This window comes from Phalangium opilio, unplaced genomic scaffold (genome assembly GCF_054372755.1).
Source record: "Phalangium opilio isolate 3A_F unplaced genomic scaffold, DU_Popi_V2 ptg000070l_1, whole genome shotgun sequence".
NCBI classification, from domain to species: Eukaryota; Metazoa; Arthropoda; class Arachnida; order Opiliones; family Phalangiidae; genus Phalangium; species Phalangium opilio.
In genome coordinates, this window is record NW_028324182.1 from 3,327,533 (window position 1) to 3,347,263 (window position 19,731).

Consider the following 19,731-nt stretch of genomic DNA (forward strand, 5'->3'; position numbering starts at 1 on the left):
TCGCGGGAAAGGATGAGGGCAAAAAGGTCGACGTTTTCATTGGATTCTTAAGTTTTTATAATCTTCTCGACACGGAGAGGTAATATTTTGGTTTTCCCAACTTGTTCTTAATAAGAATATAAAACATTTATTTTGTATCAAAAAATATTTTTTGGTGCTAAGATTGCTTTAAAAAAATCCAAATGGTTAGGCATTGGTAAAAAAGACAAATGATATTTTTCAAATCTAATGAGATAACGCCCACCTAGTTGAAAATTGCCCTTTTTTTATCCGCGGGAGCCATTCTTAATGAGAATTTCGATGCTAGTAGGTTGTCAATTAAACTACCGGTATATTATTGTTGTTGGAAATTGGATATTAAGTCAAATTAAGTGGTTGTAAAGAGCCAGCAGGTTTTTGCCGCTTCTTTTTGTGAGTATTTGATTTTTGTATGTAAAATGGAGGAAGATAATTTTGATAGTAAGGATGAAATGCGGAAGCGCAAAGCGCGGGAAAGGATGAGGGCAAAAAGGTCGACGTTTTCATTGGATACTTAAGTTTATATAATCTTCTCGACACGGAGAGGTAATATTTTGGTTTTCCCAACCTGTTTTAGCCACATCGTATGATGAACATCTATGTTCGTGTATTTTAAAAGGATGGGGATCGTATTAGTAAGTTTAAGCATTGCATTTAATTTTACTAGTAAGGTTAAGCGCATTGTGAATTGTGTTTTACGTTTGCTCGATATATTTGAAGCGAGAGAGAGGATTATGGTATTGCCTTAATTTAAATGGACGGTTTAATACTCCCTTTAAAATTCCTGTCACCCATCGAAAATAAGGGTTTCACGCCTTCAATCCCGCTCCCCTTATTTCAAAATTCAAAGAAATCGAGAGGAATTTTTGAAAAGCAAAAGATATAGACCCTTAAAGAAAATAAACAAGCTGGACACCTTTTATCGCCGAGTCGGGATTTTTTCGAATAGAGTACCAACGCCATCTAGTGGCGAAAGGCTTCGTGGAATAAATTTATTCGTCTGCTCTTTCAATTTCAAAAACCTTTACTAAGCCTTTGACAAAATCTAAAACTGTAATTTCAATGACAAGCTTTGGAAATCTCCTTACCTTTCTACGATTTGAGACTCCATTGCGAAAAACAACTGGTTAATTACGATTTGAGCTTGTGGTAAAGCGAAATCTGCTCTAAAACAGTTCCTAAATCACTTTCACCTGAAACATCAGTTCCGCAGTTCCGCCATTAAATTTTTAAAGTACACTTCCTTGCCATTACTGCGCAAAATCGGACCATAGCCGTCTAAACCAATCAGATTAATATACTGATTACCCAGAATGCTCTGTCAATCCTCAAAAGACGGTTGAGAAATTTGAACGATTTTCTTTAAGGGTCTATTATATACCGACGCTATATTTAGAATGGTCTTAAGGTGGTTTTTATTATTAGAAGTTACGTGTATTTCTCCGCAAATTGAGAAGAATTATAAAAGAAAGTACTAGCTTCTGGCCCCGGATATTACAATTTTAACATAAGTAAATTTAATGAAGTAAGGTTTAAGGGTTATAATTTTTGTTAGGAATCGAGGGGCTATTCACTCTGATTTTCTGTACTTCTTTTAATGGGTGTTTACGGCCGGTATTTCGTTTTACCACTATTAAAGGATGCTCATCGTGGGGGTACTTACTCACGTTTTCCGTTCGTGTCACACTATTATAATTATAACAGAAGTAAAAAAAATTTAATAACCTCCGAGATACCTAGGCCCGTGCGTGTCGATTTTTATGTGGGGAAATATCCAGTTTCAAAGCGGAAATATTTTCAGCCAATATGTGTACTAGATGGCGCTCTTATTACAGTTGCAAAGGGGGTCTTCCATAAATTGTCGTTGATATTTTAGGGGCCAATTATAAAAATTTTATGAAAGAGAAAGGTTTCACCCTTAAATTAACGTAATTGTTTTAGGGGCTATTTATTTTTTATTGATTCTTTTGGTTAGATTGTGTGGACAACAAAATTATGAGATTTTAACATTGTTGTTTTTTTAGTAAAACAAAACGTGCTTTGATTTAGTGTGAGTGGTACGTCACACCCATATAAGTCTTACCACGGTTCTGGCAGCCATATTGGTGGGTAAGAACCCACCACTGGTATGACCGAGTAAATTATGTCAGGAATCTTGGCTTTTTATTCCTATCTGAATGCGATAAAAACAAGTTGGGAAAAGATAACAAACCTCCTCTCTGAGTCGAGACGTAATTAAGAGGTTTTTCTTAAATAATTAAATAAATATAATTTATATTAATCCTTTTAATCGTCATTAATTTACCTTTATTCTAGTTAAATCGGTTTAAGAAACTTTATTCCTAAAATCATTTTAAACATTGCTATTGTTGACGTTTGAATTCAAGAGTAAGCCTCTTTAACAGCTTTTGGAAATTTAGGGTATATATATAGGCGATTGATTCGCCGGAAATGATAAGAAAACCCGCAAGTGCGTGAACCCACTTGGTGAACCTTTCGTGGAAGCCCTGCCTTTGGGAGGCTAGACGTTTCTCGAAACCCTAGCCGGTCGCCGCGTACTTCTCAAATCAAACGAAGGGAGTAGAAGCCAAAAATTGCTTTCTGCAAACACGTTTGCTCCGATTTTCTAACTGCGATTTTGGTCACAGACATACAGATACGTCCAGTGTGATACCTCTCCGTGACGTCATCGTCACTCGGAGAGGTAACAATTATGGTAGGCATATAGCCAAGAAGCGTAAAAATCATAAGTTATACCAAGAAGGAATTTACTATAAGAAGACACATATTAATCAGATTTTAGGCTTCTACCCTTACGCCGGTGTAAGTGGACAAATAAGCCCCACCCCTTTCATATCTGTCATTTATCCGCGCTTTCCCATTGGATTCCGTGGGGGTACGTCATACAGACGAGAATTACGCAAATGACGTATTTCCGACTAGAGAAAAAAAAACTCGGGCAAAGTAGTAAACAAAAAACATGGAGGCTGCCGCTGCCCCCGGTGCTGAAACGGTACGGGAATTATTTTTAATTGCCATTAAGCAGCTAGTTAACAATTATGAACCAAATTCGCTGGATTTGGAATACGTGTCCCTACGTGGAAACCGTTCCATAATTATTTCTAAAAAAAATCACGTGTACTATCCTTATGATTTCGTAAGCGAGTTCGAAAAACCAAACCAAGGCTTCACGAATTCCAGGGAATTTTGTGAGTTGAATGTCACTCTGAAGCCGCTTAGAATTGTGATATCGTTAGAGACGTTTAAGTCTTCACTTCAGCTGCATCATAGAGAACTAAAAAATATTTCTAATTCGTTCTCGTTTAATGAAAGTGAAAATACGTGGCACTTATCAGTAGATTTATTGGATATGCTAGAAAAGGTAAAAGAGATTGATGGCGGAAATTATCAAATCTGTTGTGGGTTTTCTAAAGATGAAATAGCATTAAAAAGTCATTCACCGTTTATATCTTGCTTCAAATACCCGTATACAAAGTATGTGTCCAATAAATGTGAAGGAATTTTGAAACGATGTATACCAAAATTAAACGAAACTTCAGTGGGTAAACTTAACATTCCACGTTGTAAAAAATGTAAACGGTGGCTGCTAGGCTCCATGGATCGTGATAAACGAAATGCTGTAAAACGAAAAGCTGAAAACGAAATAGAGAAAGGGCCAGCTAAGGTATTGAAAACAGATTGTCAGTCAAGATACGCTATTTCAAAACTCACTCCGAGAAGCCGAAAGAAAAGAATTGCTAACATTCGAAGAGAACGTCAAAATTTGGGTCGAAATTTGAAAGTCTTGCGACAAAAACTGTCTAAAATGACACTTGTGTTAAATAACACTCAGTCTAATGAACTTAACGAAATAGTAGATTTAATATCGACTAAATTTCCGGATAAACTAAATGATGTTATAAACACTGCACCAGATTTGCAAACAAAATTAGCCTTAAGAACAGCCTGGAAAAAGGATCGTCAGGCCCAACATGAAACAGACAAGAAGAACTTTTTAAAAGATCAAGACAAAAATGGTAAATTATTGTAGTGTTTTATTCCAGTTTAAAGAAATGTTTAACCCTAAAATGAATTCTAATTTTGATTAAATCTCCAAAATATACACTTAGAAACTGGGTCAAAGCGAAACAGATGGTCGATGATTACCTACCGCTTGGCTTTAGCGGTGTACGTTCGAAGCCCAGCAGCGTTCAAGGCATTGAAAAGCTTCAATTTATTACAACTTCCAAGTGAGACTTCCCTGAAGGAGTTTACAAGGGCAAACTTGGAAAGACCAGGACTATCAGACAATTACATATCTGAACAAAAGATTTTGTATGAAAAAATGAAAATTGAGAAATTACAACTTGGACATCAACCTCCTTTAGGGGAGGGAATCTTGATCTTCGACGAAGTTAAAGTGATTGGGAAGGTTTTGTGGAATTCTACAAATAATGAACTTATGGGTTTAGCCATGACCCTTAAGGAGATGAGTTCTCTTCATGACGTTTACTCATTCTTGAATGATGAAACTCCAAAGAAGACTGAATACATGCTCCAATTTCTTTGGAGAGATATTTCGAATAGATTTGATATTTTAGGGCCATACATATCGTCAGCTGGCAATATCAAGCAAAACCTGCTATATGGAGTCTTAATGGATGTCATCGCTCTTTTTGAAATGCATGACTTTCATGTTCGGGGCCTGGTTTGTGATGGAGCATCCACTAATCTTGGTGTCATGAAAACTACAGTCAATCATAGAGGAAGTTTCGGATTTTCCAATACAAATGAACATGAAATACCAGTCAGCTTCCCAAATCCATTTTGGCCATTCCACGATATATATTGGATAATTTGTCCTTCTCATGAGGTTAGCTTATTTAATATTTATCATTGATTGTTTCAATTAAATAACGCATTTTTTGTTTTTTTCAATAGCTGAAAAACCTCATTGCTGCGTTGTATCAGTCCAAACCAAACTCAACTAGGTTATTTTCAATAAATAACGTGGAATTTGGATGGAATGCTATTCTTCAATTATACGACGTAAACATGAAACGGAAAGAGAAAAATTTACCATCATTGGTAAAAGGTCTTCAGAAACGATATGTTTACAGAGATCCGTGGACGCGACTAAACGTCAAACCGGCAAAGGTGATGCAGGTAATACAGTTCTAAAAATTATTAATGGCTAGAATGAGGTTCCTCTCAATAAGAAAAAAAATCAAAATCATTTAATTTTGTTACAATAGCAAGAGGAAGTATTGGCAGCACTATATGAGATGGCTTTGCCGACTAATGACCCAAAACCACCTAATTCTGACGAAATTCTCGAAACTTACAACTTTCTGTACGCTTGCAGTCAATTGTTTGAAAACGGTATTTTATTTAATGATGGCTTTGTTCGTGATATGGGTCACCAATGTCTTCAGAATATAAAGGCTGGATTCCAATATTTTGTAAATTGGTTAAATAGCCTTGTGGGTACGTAAAAAGTAAAAAGCTCTTTACACGTTTTTCATATAATGAAACTAACTTTTCCAGCTACCTATCCTGGATTGGAAACTACGGAATCCCAACGGCTATTCCTATCTTGGCAGGTATGATTTAAAATTCAAAGACAAGATGTTACAATTATTTTTTTTTTCTTATTTCAGACTTGGGATAGACTGAGGATAATGGTTTATGGTTTCATTGGGTTAGTGGATACCTTTATTAATGATAACCCAGGATATTTCATCTGCCCTGGATGGATAAATGGAAGCGCAGTGGAAACACTTTTTTCGCAGTTTAGATTTTCTATGGCAGGAAAATTGTCAGGAATAAATTATAACTTCGCTGTGAGAAATCGTAAAATGAAGTCTGCAGTGGGAGGCAGAAAGTTTAAACGCGATGACTACCGCGATGCTCCCCTTTCAATTGTGACAACCAACTTAAAACGATTAAGAAAACTAAAGACAAAAAGTATTTAAATGTATTTTAGCAAGAAGAATCAACTTCAAGCAATTTTGTATATCCATCCAATTGGGACTCAAAATAAAAAAGATACTTGGGAAATTAGTTTCTTTTATTAAAAAATCTGAACAAGTGACGTATTTTGAACATATCACAGTCGTAATGTTTATCACTAAATTGCTAAAAATATCACATATAATTAATCAAGACGAGATATACCTATTGGTATATCTCTTCTTGAATTAATCAAGATTCTTCGTCGAGCTTTAGATTTTGACTTGGGTGTTGAGTCCATATTAGGAACAGTAGTTGTGTCATATTTTGATTTAGACTTGGGTGTTGACTCAATATTAGGAATATTAGTTGTGTCATATTGCTCTAGGAAATTTTCCAATTCGGACTGAAAATCACTATCAAAATCATCAAATTCATTAAAAATATCTTCACAGTTAGAAGGTAATTCTTCAGATATTTTAATCGTGTTTTTGTTACGTTTGCTTGAGTTTGGTTTGGTTTCTTTGCCTTTCTTCTTTTTACTTGGAAAACTTTTCAAGGTATCTCTTAAAAGCAAGCCTCCTTTATCATTTTCACAGTGCAAGCGAATAAAATCTCCAAACCTTGCATTAGTCATTTTTCTTAAAAATATTGTTGCGTATTCTTCCTGATCCTTTCTTTTGACTGATGTATTTGGGCCCAGTTGATCGTTTATAATTGTGACTAATTGGTTTTTCAAAATTTGGTTATCCAAAAAGTTAGGTTTTCCGAGTTTAGCAAATTCTTTTCCTTGCGCTTTATAATTTTCCTCCGTAATAACAGAGCTTGCAATTTCTTCAAATGATTTAAGAAAATATTCGAAATTTTTGTTCAGAAAATATAAGTTCCCTTTATTTCTCCTTCGTAAGCCGGGAGGAAGCTTATCCTGCTCATGCGGTTTCATTCTAATTGCCGCATTTATAACTGAGAATGCCCAAGCCTGGTGTTTTTGTTTAGGGAATTTGCTATTTTCCTTCTTTTTGTGGAGCTTTGCGATTTTGCCCATCACACCTCCTGCTAGTGAGACTAATCTTGTATCAAGGAATGGATTAGTTGACGGTCTTGATTGGGGGTCATTTGTTATCACAGTTTTGGGTTGGTTTTTGGCGCCTAGTATTTTATTGGTGAAATGTTCATATATAGCCTTGGAAAGGGCATTTGTGACTTTAATAAATAAATGCAGCCAACTCTCTACTTGAGATACAGTTTCAACCGTTAAATTTTCTCTCTCGTAGAGGATGGCCTGGTTTACTTTTAGAACTTTAAAAATCACTGATGTCAGATCTTGAATGCTATCGTTGGAAATGCATAATTTGTTTGTGACTACTATGCCACAAATAGCATAAACATTTTTATTTATAATATCAAGCAATTCATGCCATTTCCTTAATAAAAAGCAATTGCTATTAATTACGTTCGGTTTGGAATCATCTTCAAAAAATATTAACAATATTTTCCACATTTTGAAAAGGAATGATTCTGCATTTTCTGTTGGCGTTGACAAATAATCTACTATAGGTTGTGAAATATTGGGAAAGGTCTTGATTTTACTTAGAATGCTTGTTCTTATAGCTTCTTCAGTTAAGGATTTAAGATTCAACGCGATATCACTGACATTAACAACCCTTGTATTCTTCACTACTCTTCCACTCTTTTTCTTGCTTTCTTCTGAAACTTTCTTGCTGCGCTTTTGCTTTGGTTTTACAGTGGTTTTCTGGAGTCGTTTCTGTTCCACTTTCTCCTTCTTTTCCTGTTTTAGTCGCAACTTTTCTTCCTGCTTTTTCAGTTGTTTTTCTTCCAATTCCTTCAACCTTTTCTCCTTCAGCTCAATTTTCTTTTTTTCCCGTTCTAATTTCTCATTTTCCTTTTGTTTTGCTTTTAAATCGCGAGCTTCTTTAAGTTTTCTCTCCCGTTCCATTCGTAGCTGTATCTTTTCTTGCTTTTGTTTTTCCTTTGAAACCAAAAAAATAATTCAATAAATCTAATAGAATCGTCTAAAGAAACAAAAAAACATTACCATTTCTTCCAATTTCTTGGAATTCGTGGAGCACTGACGTTTCTAAGATTAAACATTGAGGTTAACTGAATTCTTTAACTAAATTAAATTAATTAAATTAATTAGCATACCTTTTTTTTACCAGCATCCATCTTTTTATAACCACCCTGTTGGTACTAAGCCTAAGCTAGAAGAGAACAGACTAATTTGCAGACGACGTTTAAAAACGGAAGTTAGAAAACAGAGTCAAAATAAAATATTAAGTCCCGCCTCCTACTCCGCCCTCCCCCACCCATGAAGGGGGGGATTGTCGACTATCACGCGCACACCGGAGATGAATATATGTCTTCTTATAGTAAATTCCTTCTTGGTTATACCAGAAGTGGTATGAGACTAGAAGTGAAGGGCTCTAGCATTGGTAATAGATCCTGGCACTAGTGAACAAATTTGAGGATTTTATGCCGCTTCCCACGCGCTAAAACTAGAGAGAGAAAAATTGGTCGAGTTCCAAAAACATTTCCCACCCCCTTCCCCTCAACCTAAAGCCGCAGAACACGGACCCGGCTCCTTGAATCTAGTTCGGCCGTCTACCACCGCGAGCGTCTCACGTTTTGGAGGGAAAATTCTGAAACCGCCACTAGAGGGCCAACCGTTTGTGTTTTATCAAGTCTTTTCACTAATGCCGAGTGAAGAATTTGGTTAGCTCAATACTTCTAGTATCATACCACTTCTGGTTATACCCATTCATTTTAACCCAAAAAATAACTTGAATTCTTTTTTGGCCTATTGAGGCAACTTGGTCTTATAGACACAACTTGGTCTTATAGACACTCTATAAAATAGGAGAATTATTAAAAAATATCAATTGATGTTGTGTCCAATTAAAAATATCTCTCGTAAAACACTACTCTAATTGTTTTTTAGCATTCCAATAAATGAAGAAGCAAGCCACGTTTCTTGTCTTTATCGAGTTCGCGAGGGGAAACGCTGCCCGATTTTAGTCGGAGGTTTTAACTTTTAGTTGAGCGACAGTACGAAATCAGTTTAACATTAGTTGTGCCTATGGAAGTTGAACTCAAATCGCTCACTTCCTTCAAGTGTACAAACTCTGTGACTTGACATTGTAACACCTTCATCGATTGCAGTTGGGTGAGTAGGATACTGTTTATGCTAAAGATATGCTACCGCAGAGAAATATGAAATAGTATCTAGCAACAATAAACCCAATTATAGATTACCAAGAAAATCGTAATTTAATTTATGGTCAAATTAAAACGGAAATTTGTTTGGTAAATACAGTTTTTAATAATAACTTTAATGTTCATGTTTCTAACTTTATCGAACTGAAATTCAAAATTGGTCGATAGAGTGGGTTTATCCATCTACATTATTTATTAAGAGTTAATGTAATATTATTATAAATTACAATTTCATGGTATTTCATGGTATTTTGTGGTATGCCGATAATAGCATGAGTGTGTAATTTTTAGCCATACTAAGTTGCATTGTATTGTATAAGTAGAGGAGTTTCAAATGTTATCGATTGTGTAACTGCCTTCCGTCTTCATTATTTTTTATTTATTTAAATGAATAGTTTATTTAAAAATAAAATAGCTGACCACTATTGAGTGTCACGAAGTTTGCGATTCTGTGTTTAGAATCATTGTATTGAGAAATTTCTTGAACAAATAATGTTTTTTATTTATTTTTATTATTTTCTAGCTAGATTCGTTAGTTTTTCTATAGTTTTTCTAAATCACCAAAAGAGGTCGCTTCTAAAGGAGAGATATAAGTTTATCCATAAGAAAATAATATATAGCTCCCTATAAGTATGAAACTCTCCATTTAAGCCATGTAAACAGCATTTTCTTCCATTGAAATTTATTAAAAGTTTCTAATGCCACCTATTAAGAGTTTTTGGCGTTAAAGAAGATGAAATATTTGTTTAAAAAATTTTCAAATTTTATATTGTAATTAAATAGTTAAAGGTCTAGAAGTTATTATGATAATTATGACTGATTAAGTACATGTCAAAATTATCATAGTAAAATTAATAGATGGCGCGAGATTTTGACAAACGAGGCTATCGCCTTCATTGTTACGAGGTAAGGAGTATCTTGTGTCTCTACAGGCGCGGCGATATTTCTCCGGCCCATCGTGCCTTTCGCGGACACCTTAGGTGGCGGCGGCCGTTTCGCCCCCCTTTTACTCGTAGTACCGAAACTTCTCCCACGGGGCGTAAAAGCGTAAGCGCGCCAAATTTGGGAGCAAATGCTGTAGTATGAAAATGTACTACGTTTCATACTTATAGGGAGCTATATATTATTTTCATATGGTTTATCTTAGGAATGTTGTCAATACTCTCGCCTGACTTGAGCCTTGTATTATATATATTCTAATTACAAAACCTTACTCAAAATTGAAGAGACGGTAGCTTGCTCTCTATGAATTATATTTTTTATCGAGTGCGTTTGAATTTGAGTGTAGAGGTTAGCGAATATAGTTAAATTCCATATTTGTACAGCTTGATAACGTCCGTAACATGTTAGTTCTATAAATAACCCCTAATTCTGCATCGTTTTTATTGAGATTGAAAGTTAATTGTAACTTTGTTTCTTAAAGCAAAACTTCAGGTAACATAACATTATATTTTGAAAGGAACCGACTTTTTCTGAAAAATAAAAGAAAAAATATTAAAAAATATGAATGATATCTTATTATAAAAAATTTGCGTTTAATTAGTCTTTAAAACGAGGACTAAGGATATGTCAGACTGACAACATTGTAGCGACTTTGAAATCTTTATGAAACTACTTTTATAATTTCAAGAAGTGATATCTAGTTTATTAGGGAGAAGGTATAAATTCGCCACATTGCCAGCTTTATCTCCAGCCCAAACATAGGTCCGGAGTTAATCCCCGCCACCTCTAAATTACAACCAGCATCTCATTGGTTCTTGAAATTACGTATTTTCCGACTGAGGAGAGTGTAGCGAAATAGCCCGGCCTCCTTTTACGTCCCCCCTTGTATTTTGAAAGGGGAGTGGGACTAGGGCGAGCGAATGCTTAGGCATCTTATACCTTCTCCCTAATAAACTAGATATCACTTCTTAATAATTATAAATAACGTACAGGGTGTTTTTCGTAAGTCTGGCATGAATTAAGTGGGATGTTCTTTGGGTGCACGATTTCGAGTCGAAAATGTAACTTCTATGACATTTTTCCCCAAAGGGACACCGTTTTCAAGTTGTGATTGGGCTGGGTGGTTTAAGGATGACAACTTACATTTAATTAGCATTGTGTTTCAGTTTATTCATTAAATTTAAGGGGTCATCCGTAAATACGCCAATCATATCTTTAAAACGGAGGCCCTTAGAGCAAAATGTCATTGAACATTTTCAACTCAAAATCTCCCAAAGAATTACACCCGCATAATTGTTTACAGATGTATCAGAAACACCCTGTATAACGATAAATACGCAACAAAGCAAATCTATTGCGTAATTTCTTTACTATCGTATGATGTATTTAATTATCCTGACTGATTAATAATCAATACTTAGCCGAAACAGCATTACCAAGGAAGCCGAAAGTAGCTTTACAAGGACATCAATCTGAAGTAAAATGAGTATTCACTTAAAAATATATTAATATTCCAATATTAATACAATTATTGCGGAAATAATTATAAAATATTTTTAATTTATACTCTTAATTAAAATCATGCGCGAGATATTAAAATTTAATACAAGGATTGAATCCGTGGCTTTTTTCGTCGTTCAAATTGAAAAGGACATATATTCAAAACGTACAATAAGAGAAAGCCGTAGATCGCGTACAATACGTTTTAGTTTTTTATCTTAGCCTATTTAGCATAAAATCTTTCGTACAAAGCCTTCATTCGTCTTCTCCACGTTCAGTTGTGAAAACATTTCTGTAGACGGTTCGAGGAGGGCAGTACTTTGTATCTACTCGGAAGTTGGTAGCGGATTAAAACGTTATCTCAGAGGTTAAAATTTAAGGTAATTTCGATTTTTTTTAATATTAATTTTTTAAACGATATCTCATTCTCGAAGGCTTATGGATAGTGTCATATTGGCCATGCCTTTTTGGCTGACTAAATAATTAGACCCCTCCTCATGGCAGTCCATATGGTAAACTGGATAGATTACTCTAGTTAGAATGTTGGACGATTTCCTCACTTTTGCATGGATAGCCATCTTTCCTCAACTAATGTAAAATGTGGAGCATTTTCATAAGATATTTATGTTATTTTAGCTTTAATGAGAATCTCGCTCACTATCTGCTGTTCAAGTCGTACACTGATGTAAAATTTGCAACCCGATTCAGATTTCGATCAAAAAGATTCTTGGATGTTCATGTGAGAATTAACCAGTATGACCAAATCACTTATCTTACCGTTCAAATATTTAAATGCAACTCTTATGAGATTCCCAAAGCATTGTGATTTAAAGTATCACCTGTTGATTCATTAGGGAGAGATGAAGTTTAGGTGTGAACAGTGCGGTTTCCAGACTGGAATGAGCTCAGTCTTCAAAAATCATAAATTAATTCACAGTGACCAGCGTCCGTACAAATGCGATATTTGCGATTATCGTTCCCGAAGGCGAGATTATTTAAAGATGCACGTCGCAACTCATAGTGACGAGCGTCCGTACAAATGCAATGTTTGCGATTACCGTACCCGAACACGCGGGAATTTAAAGAGACACGTATTGACGCACAGTGACCAGCGTCCATTCAAATGCGATATTTGCGAATATCGATCCCGAAGGCGAGAGGATTTAAAGATACACGTCGCAACTCATAGTGACGAGCGTCCATTCAAATGCAATATTTGCGATTACCGTACCCAAACACGCAGGAATTTAAAGAAACACGTATTGACGCACAGTGACCAGCGTCCATTCAAATGCAATATTTGCGATTACCGCGCCCGAACACGCGAGAATTTAAAGAAACACGTCATGACTCACAGTGACGAGCGTCCATTCAAATGCGATATTTGCGATTATCGCTCCCAAAGGCGAGATGTTTTAAAGAAGCACGTCGTGTCTCACAGTGACGAACGTTCGTTTAAGTGTACGTTTTGTGATTTTGCAGCCAAATTAAAACATAAACTAAGAAATCACATTGCTAGACTTCATCCGTTAAAATCTCGAATTGGACGAAAAACTCGGAAAACGGTCTCATTAAGACGGAAAAACGATAGCGATCAATCAAACAGTGTTGCAGACGTTTCGTGTCCATTAAAATTCAAACCAGACGACAAACTGGGACGAATGACAAATATAAACGATGATTCTCTCAATGAAACTGATCAGTCAAAACAAGTCGAAATTCATTCAGAATCAGATCCTGATGAACCCGGAAACGCGAGGAAGTCTCAGGCTACGTTCAGTAACTGCTAGCGTACGCAGCGCTGCGCGCATCGGAGACCGATTTTTTTACTGTACGGTTTTTCGCACTTCCGGTTTCTACGTCACGCTACGCATCGATGTGACACCGATCGCAGCGGCTGGAAGAGCAGGTTTTTTCGATGCGAATCGCATTTATGACGTCATTAATTGAACTTCAACACCGCGAGCAATGCAGTCCAAAGCCACTAGCGAAACGATAACACATATTTCTTTTATAGATCTTTTCAAATGAACTGGAATTAAGGTTATTTCCGATTCATCATCGTTAGATAGATCATTTAATAACAAAAATAACAGTTTTCTCCTCAATCCAAAATCTCTAGCAGACGCCATCATGGAAAGTATCATCAAACGCAACAGAGAGAGGAAAAAAACGTTCAGTGACGTCTGACGTCACTCTGACGTAGCGTTCGGAAAAAAACACATCGGTAGCGGTAACGGCTTTTTCCGATTTCCAGTTACTGAACGTAGCCTCAATGTACTAATTCAAAACATATCGGTTCCAACATCAACCAAGTAATTTCATTAAATACTTCGCCTTCCAAGTGCGAAGTTAATAGGGTCCACCCCTCGCCACCACTTCTAGGAATCCTTCTTGGTCGAGCATTGAAAATGCAACTCCGTCCTTGGCCACCATAGCCATTAGAGCAACCTCGAAGTTTTTTTGTTTGATGGAGTCGTGCTTTTATTTCACTACCTTCTTCGATGGTGCCAACAACTCCTTGCCGGACCTCTTTGGCTGCCTGGCCCTCAGAATCCCTCCATGGGTTTTCTTTTGGAATAGAGAAATCAGATATAATCAAGAAAATTATAAAATGTATGGAATTGCATACCTGAACGTGTCGCTCCAGGTTTCCAGCACTACTTTGCTGGATTTTTGTAAGTTTTGAACATTTGTCCCATTTACATTGGACCACTATATGCTTGGTGACAGCACCAGTGTCATTCGTGGCATGACCGCGATATTCGTAATGGTCCTGAATATTGCGGACTCTCTTTAAATTTCAAAGCGAAAGCTTTAACGTACACTCTGGGTACAGATTGGACGCAATTTCCCTCGTCCTCGTCCTCCGAAGCATTATTGGCACTGTTTTAAATAATAGGAATAATAATAAGAATGTTAGGGAAACGTATTTGGAGTTTGCCAATAAGATATTTAATTAACACTAATAAAAACAATAAGAGCATGCACACTGAAATATGACTGGTAATTAAAAAAATTGCATGCACAATAATAATCAGGCCTGTTCACTAAATACGATATCGTACCTCAACACGGAAGGTGTTTAAAAATTAGAATAAACCACATAAGGGTTTAACTAATAATTATAAAAATATAGTTCACCACATAAGGGTGTTAACATTAAGAAAGCTATTAAATAGCTTGTGATCTCGTTAACCACAAAAGGGTTTATGGTGGAATTCATAAACGTCGGACGCAACGCAATTTAGTACAGACAAAGGCAGGGCGTCGTGCGCAAACGTCTGCTTTTTGCGCACGACGCCCTGCCTTCGCCTGTACTAAATTGCGTTGCGCCCGACGTTTATGAATTCCACCTTAAGAATTCTAAACAAATGTCTCATAAGGACGTTTAATAAATGTTTTTGTACTTTAAACGTTTTTAAGCGGGAACATCCTCATCTCGACGCTGCGGTACGACGCGGCGCAAGCCCGAACGATTAACGGGAGACGCGTAGGAACTAGGGCGAGGGCCCAACCAATTAAATGTTCATTGCCAGATTCTTTATGTCTCAAGAGAGACGGTAATTAAGTTTTTCAGTTTAACGTTTACGCGCACTTAAGACGGGCGCGGTTTGCTCATAGCGTCGGGCAGGAACATTGGCGGCAAGGGTTCGGACAGCGGTCAGCTTCGGGCCTTCGTCTACGGCATGGAACTGGTCTCCGGTATAAGCGTCCTCGATGGTGGAGAGTGACAAAGAGTTTCTGTTTATTCTGAGAGAGCGGTAGCTCTCTTAGATAAGACTTCATACTGCTTTTAATGTATAAGGAGGGTTTTTGTTTGGATGTAGTTTTTTTTGTATCGCATTAATTGTTCTGAATAAATTCCACAGAACTACAATTCGGGCCCTTAATATGTGGTTTAAATTTCAAAGAGATCCATAAATTAGTTTATTTTATAAAAAATAAAGTTGCTAAGGGTGGTTTTCATTTCCATAAAATTAATCACACCTTTTGATGCAAAACAGAAATTTTTCCCATAGAAATAACATGGGAAATTTTTGGAAAAAAACAAATCAGTTATTCGTGATTTAGGAAAACTATACGTTGGTTAGTTTTGGGAACGGTCTTAAATTAAACTTTAAACTATAATCTAGGATCATTTTTCTTGTTATTAAGAAAAATTAATTTTAAGTATGTTTAACTTAAATTTTAAAAACTACCCCAATCTGCGATAATTTAGCATTTATCCACTGTTTTATTAGGAAATATCAGCGAGACCAATGTTGGCCTTTTTTAACGTATAGTTGCCTCATAATAATCCGATTGTTTCTTCTTAATGCCTTTTGGTTGGAATGGCCTATCGATAGTGAGATAAGACGGCTTTAATATTGTTGCAGTGACGTTGACGCGGCCGCTACAGCGACGCCTTCAAAACACACGGGTCTAAATTGTCGCGGATATAGTCAAATTCAGACTAGCTTAAAGTGTTAGTGACATAATTTTCGTCATCCTCAAACTTAAAATGCGAAAAAAATCCTTGAAAAATCTAGTTTATTATGATATGTTTACTTTTTTATTTGGTTTCGTAGCAATTTATTAAATTGCAATCAAAGTTTTGTGTTTGGAAAAGGCCTAGTTGAGATTTTCTTTCGTTTGATGACGTAGTAAGGAGAAATTTTCACTCTAGATGTCGCTCACGTGACGCGCCTGTTAGTGTCGCCGCGCCGCGTTAAGCCTAATTTATTCAGATTCGCGCGCGCGCCGCATTAGTGGACTCGGGAGTCTCGCGCTTGGCTTTTCCGCGAGATGCCGCGAGTGACGTATCAAGGAGAAAAACCCGCCAAAAATCTTCTCCGCAAATTTGCCTTTGTCCCCCAAATTTCAAGTTTTCAAAGTGTTTTTTCTGTGTTTTCCCTCATAATTAAATATTATTCAAGCATATTTTTGGAATCAGAAGAGTTTTAACTCTCAAAAAAGTAAGGTTTTCTTTAGATTTGAGATAATTTTTAAATCACGTCGCTATTCCTTTAATAAACATTTTAACTTTTCCCTGCTAATTATTCTGGATTATCAATAAGAGATAATTAAACTAGACTCCCAATTAAAGATAAATAAACTAGATTACGAATTTAAGTAATTAAAGTAGTTTACCAATTAAACGTTCTTAAAATAAATTATCAATTAGAGGTAATTAAACTAGACTACCAATTAAACGTTCTTAAAATAAATTATCAATTAGAGGTAATTAAACTAGACTACCAATTAGAGGTTATTAAACTAGATAACGAATTAAGGGTTACTAATTAAATAACCAATTAAGGGTAATTAATCTAGATTACCAATTAAGGGTAATTAATCTAGATTATCAATTAAGGGTAATTAATATTATCAATTAAGGGTAATTAATCTAGATTATCAATTAAGGGTAATTAATTTAGATTACCAATTAAGGGTAATTAATCTAGATTATCAATTAAGGGTAATTAATCTAGATTACCAATTAAGGGGTAATTAATCTAGATTACCAATTAAGGGTAATTAATCTAGATAACCAATTAAGGGTAATTAATCTAGATAACCAATTAAGGGTAATTAATCTAGATTACCAATTAAGGGTAATTAATCTAGATTACCAATTAAGGGTAATTAATCTAGATTACCAATTAAGGGTAATTAATCTAGATTACCAATAAAGGGTAATTAATCTAGATTACCAATAAAGGGTAATTAATCTAGATTACCAATTAAGGGTTACCGACGACTGGTAAATAAGCTAGATTACCGACGACCGGTAATTAAGCTAGATTACCGACGACCGGTAATTAAGCTAGATTACCGACGACCGGTAATTAAGCTAGATTACCGACGACCCGTAATTAAGCTAGATTACCGACGACCGGTAATTAAGCTAGATTACCGACGACCGGTAATTAAGCTAGATTACCGACGACCGGTAATTAAGCTAGATTACCGACGACCGGTAATTAAGCTAGATTACCGACGACCGGTAATTAAGCTAGATTACCGACGACCGGTAATTAAGCTAGATTACCGACGACCGGTAAATAAGCTAGATTACCGACGACCGGTAATTAAGCTAGATTACCGACGACCGGTAATTAAGCTAGATTACCGACGATCGGTAATTAAGCTAGATTACCGACGACCGGTAATTAAGCTAGATTACCGACGACCGGTAATTAAGCTAGATTACCGACGACCGGTAATTAAGCTAGATTACCGACGACCGGTAATTAAGCTAGATTACCGACGACCGGTAATTAAGCTAGATTACCGACGACCGGTAATTAAGCTAGATTGCCGACGACCGGTAATTAAGCTAGATTACCGACGACCGATAATTAAGCTAGATTGCCGACGACCGGTAATTAAGCTTGATTACCGACGACCGGTAATTAAGCTAGATTGCCGACGACCGGTAATTAAGCTAGATTACCGACGACCGGTAATTAAGCTAGATTACCGACGACCGATAATTAAGCTAGATTGCCGACGACCGGTAATTAAGCTTGATTACCGACGACCGGTAATTAAGCTAGATTACCGACGACCGGTAATTAAGCTAGATTACCGACGACCGGTAATTAAGCTAGATTACCGACGACCGGTAATTAAGCTAGATTACCGACGACCGGTAATTAAGCTAGATTACCGACGACCGGTAATTAAGCTAGATTACCGACGACCGGTAATTAAGCTAGATTACCGACGACCGGTAATTAAGCTAGATTACCGACGACCGGTAATTAAGCTAGATTACCAACGACCGGTAATTAAGCTAGATTACCGACGACCGGTAATTAAGCTAGATTACCGACGACCGGTAATTAAGCTAGATTACCGACGACCGGTAATTAAGCTAGATTACCGACGACCGGTAATTAAGCTAGATTACCGACGACCGGTAATTAAGCTAGATTACCGACGACCGGTAATTAAGCTAGATTACCGACGACCGGTAATTAAGCTAGATTACCGACGACCGGTAATTAAGCTAGATTACCGACGACCGGTAATTAAGCTAGATTACCGACGACCGGTAATTAAGCTAGATTACCGACGACCGGTAATTAAGCTAGATTACCGACGACCGGTAATTAAGCTAGATTACCGACGACCGGTAATTAAGCTAGATTACCGACGACCGGTAATTAAGCTAGATTACCGACGACCGGTAATTAAGCTAGATTACCCGGTGATTAAGCTAGATTACCGACGACCGGTGATTAAGCTAGATTACCGACGACCGGCGATTAAGCTAGATTACCGACGACCGGCGATTAAGCTAGATTACCGACGACCGGTGATTAAGCTAGATTACCGACGACCGGTGATTAAGCTAGATTACCGACGACCGGTGATTAAGCTAGATTACCGACGACCGGTGATTAAGCTAGATTACCGACGACCGGTGATTAAGCTAGATTACCGACGACCGGTGATTAAGCTAGATTACCGACGACCGGTGATTAAGCTAGATTACCGACGACCGGTAATTAAGCTAGATTACCGACGACCGGTGATTTAGTCGCATTACCGACGACTGGTAATTTAGTCGCATTACCGACGACTGGTAATTAAGCTAGATTACCGATGAACGCGCAACGCCCTAAGACTTTTTCTCCCATATTTTCTAAACAATTTTAATTAATATGAAGACTGAAGTGACAGATATTAATAAAAACTGTCATTGTAGACAAAGACTGGAAAGTGTAAAAGATAAGGTTTGAAAATGAACTGCCTGAAGTAACAGATATTAAAATTTTCACTTTTGAAGACATCATTATAAAACATCAATTATTTTAAAAAATTCTTATCTTACTTTTTTTCACCAAAATTTCATTTTCCCAAAATATTTTTCAGCAATATTTACCAAGTATTTTGTCCTCAATAGTAGTTGTCACCTAGAAGGGTTTAAGGGATACTAGCTTGGTACTGGTTTTACTTTCAACTAACATTTGATTCTAGGAGATTCAAATGCTTGGATATCTGAAAAGATTTCTCTTGAAGAGTTTAAATTTTTATGCTTTAAAATTGAAAATATTGCGAAGCGGAAAATAATATAGGCCTTTTCTTTGTGAT

At 36.5% G+C, this 19,731-nt stretch overlaps 3 protein-coding genes across 8 annotated transcripts; 2 read left to right on the plus strand and 1 right to left on the minus strand.

Moving 5' to 3' along the window:
- Nucleotides 1–2,791: 2,791 nt before the first annotated feature.
- Nucleotides 2,792–6,078, plus strand: LOC149661107 (uncharacterized). Of its 2 annotated transcripts, none has more exons than XM_089842500.1 (6): nucleotides 2,792–4,055; nucleotides 4,149–4,891; nucleotides 4,960–5,184; nucleotides 5,274–5,505; nucleotides 5,566–5,617; nucleotides 5,679–5,810. In XM_089842500.1, coding segments are annotated over exons 1-6 (2,310 nt in total). In that variant the 5' UTR covers nucleotides 2,792–2,998; the 3' UTR covers nucleotides 5,680–5,810. The 2 variants fall into 2 exon arrangements, with proteins under 2 accessions (XP_089698626.1, XP_089698625.1); XM_089842499.1 differs by having other exon boundaries at nucleotides 2,793–4,055; nucleotides 5,566–5,621; nucleotides 5,679–6,078.
- Nucleotides 6,071–8,378, minus strand: LOC149661108 (uncharacterized). 2 transcript variants are annotated; one of them, XM_089842503.1, is made up of 4 exons: nucleotides 8,137–8,378; nucleotides 8,027–8,068; nucleotides 6,469–7,960; nucleotides 6,203–6,386 (listed from the first exon to the last, which is right to left on the minus strand). In XM_089842503.1, exons 1-4 carry the CDS (start codon nucleotides 8,155–8,157, stop codon nucleotides 6,355–6,357), a joined length of 1,587 nt encoding a protein of 528 aa, XP_089698629.1. In that variant the 5' UTR covers nucleotides 8,158–8,378; the 3' UTR covers nucleotides 6,203–6,354. The 2 variants fall into 2 exon arrangements, with proteins under 2 accessions (XP_089698627.1, XP_089698629.1); XM_089842501.1 differs by having other exon boundaries at nucleotides 6,071–7,960.
- Nucleotides 8,379–8,383: 5 nt separating this feature from the next.
- LOC149661109 (uncharacterized) lies at nucleotides 8,384–14,899 on the plus strand. Of its 4 annotated transcripts, none has more exons than XR_016368785.1 (3): nucleotides 8,384–13,410; nucleotides 13,918–14,324; nucleotides 14,486–14,535. XR_016368785.1 is itself a non-coding variant. In XM_089842506.1 (3 exons), the coding sequence occupies exons 2-3, from the start codon at nucleotides 12,507–12,509 to the stop codon at nucleotides 14,082–14,084; spliced, it is 1,071 nt and encodes a 356-aa protein (XP_089698632.1). In that variant the 5' UTR covers nucleotides 8,384–12,026; nucleotides 12,283–12,506; the 3' UTR covers nucleotides 14,085–14,899. The 4 variants fall into 4 exon arrangements, 3 of the variants coding, with proteins under 3 accessions (XP_089698632.1, XP_089698631.1, XP_089698630.1); XM_089842506.1 differs by having other exon boundaries at nucleotides 8,384–12,026; nucleotides 12,283–13,410; nucleotides 13,918–14,899; XM_089842505.1 differs by having other exon boundaries at nucleotides 8,384–9,154; nucleotides 9,239–13,410; nucleotides 13,918–14,899.
- Nucleotides 14,900–19,731: the final 4,832 nt, after the last annotated feature.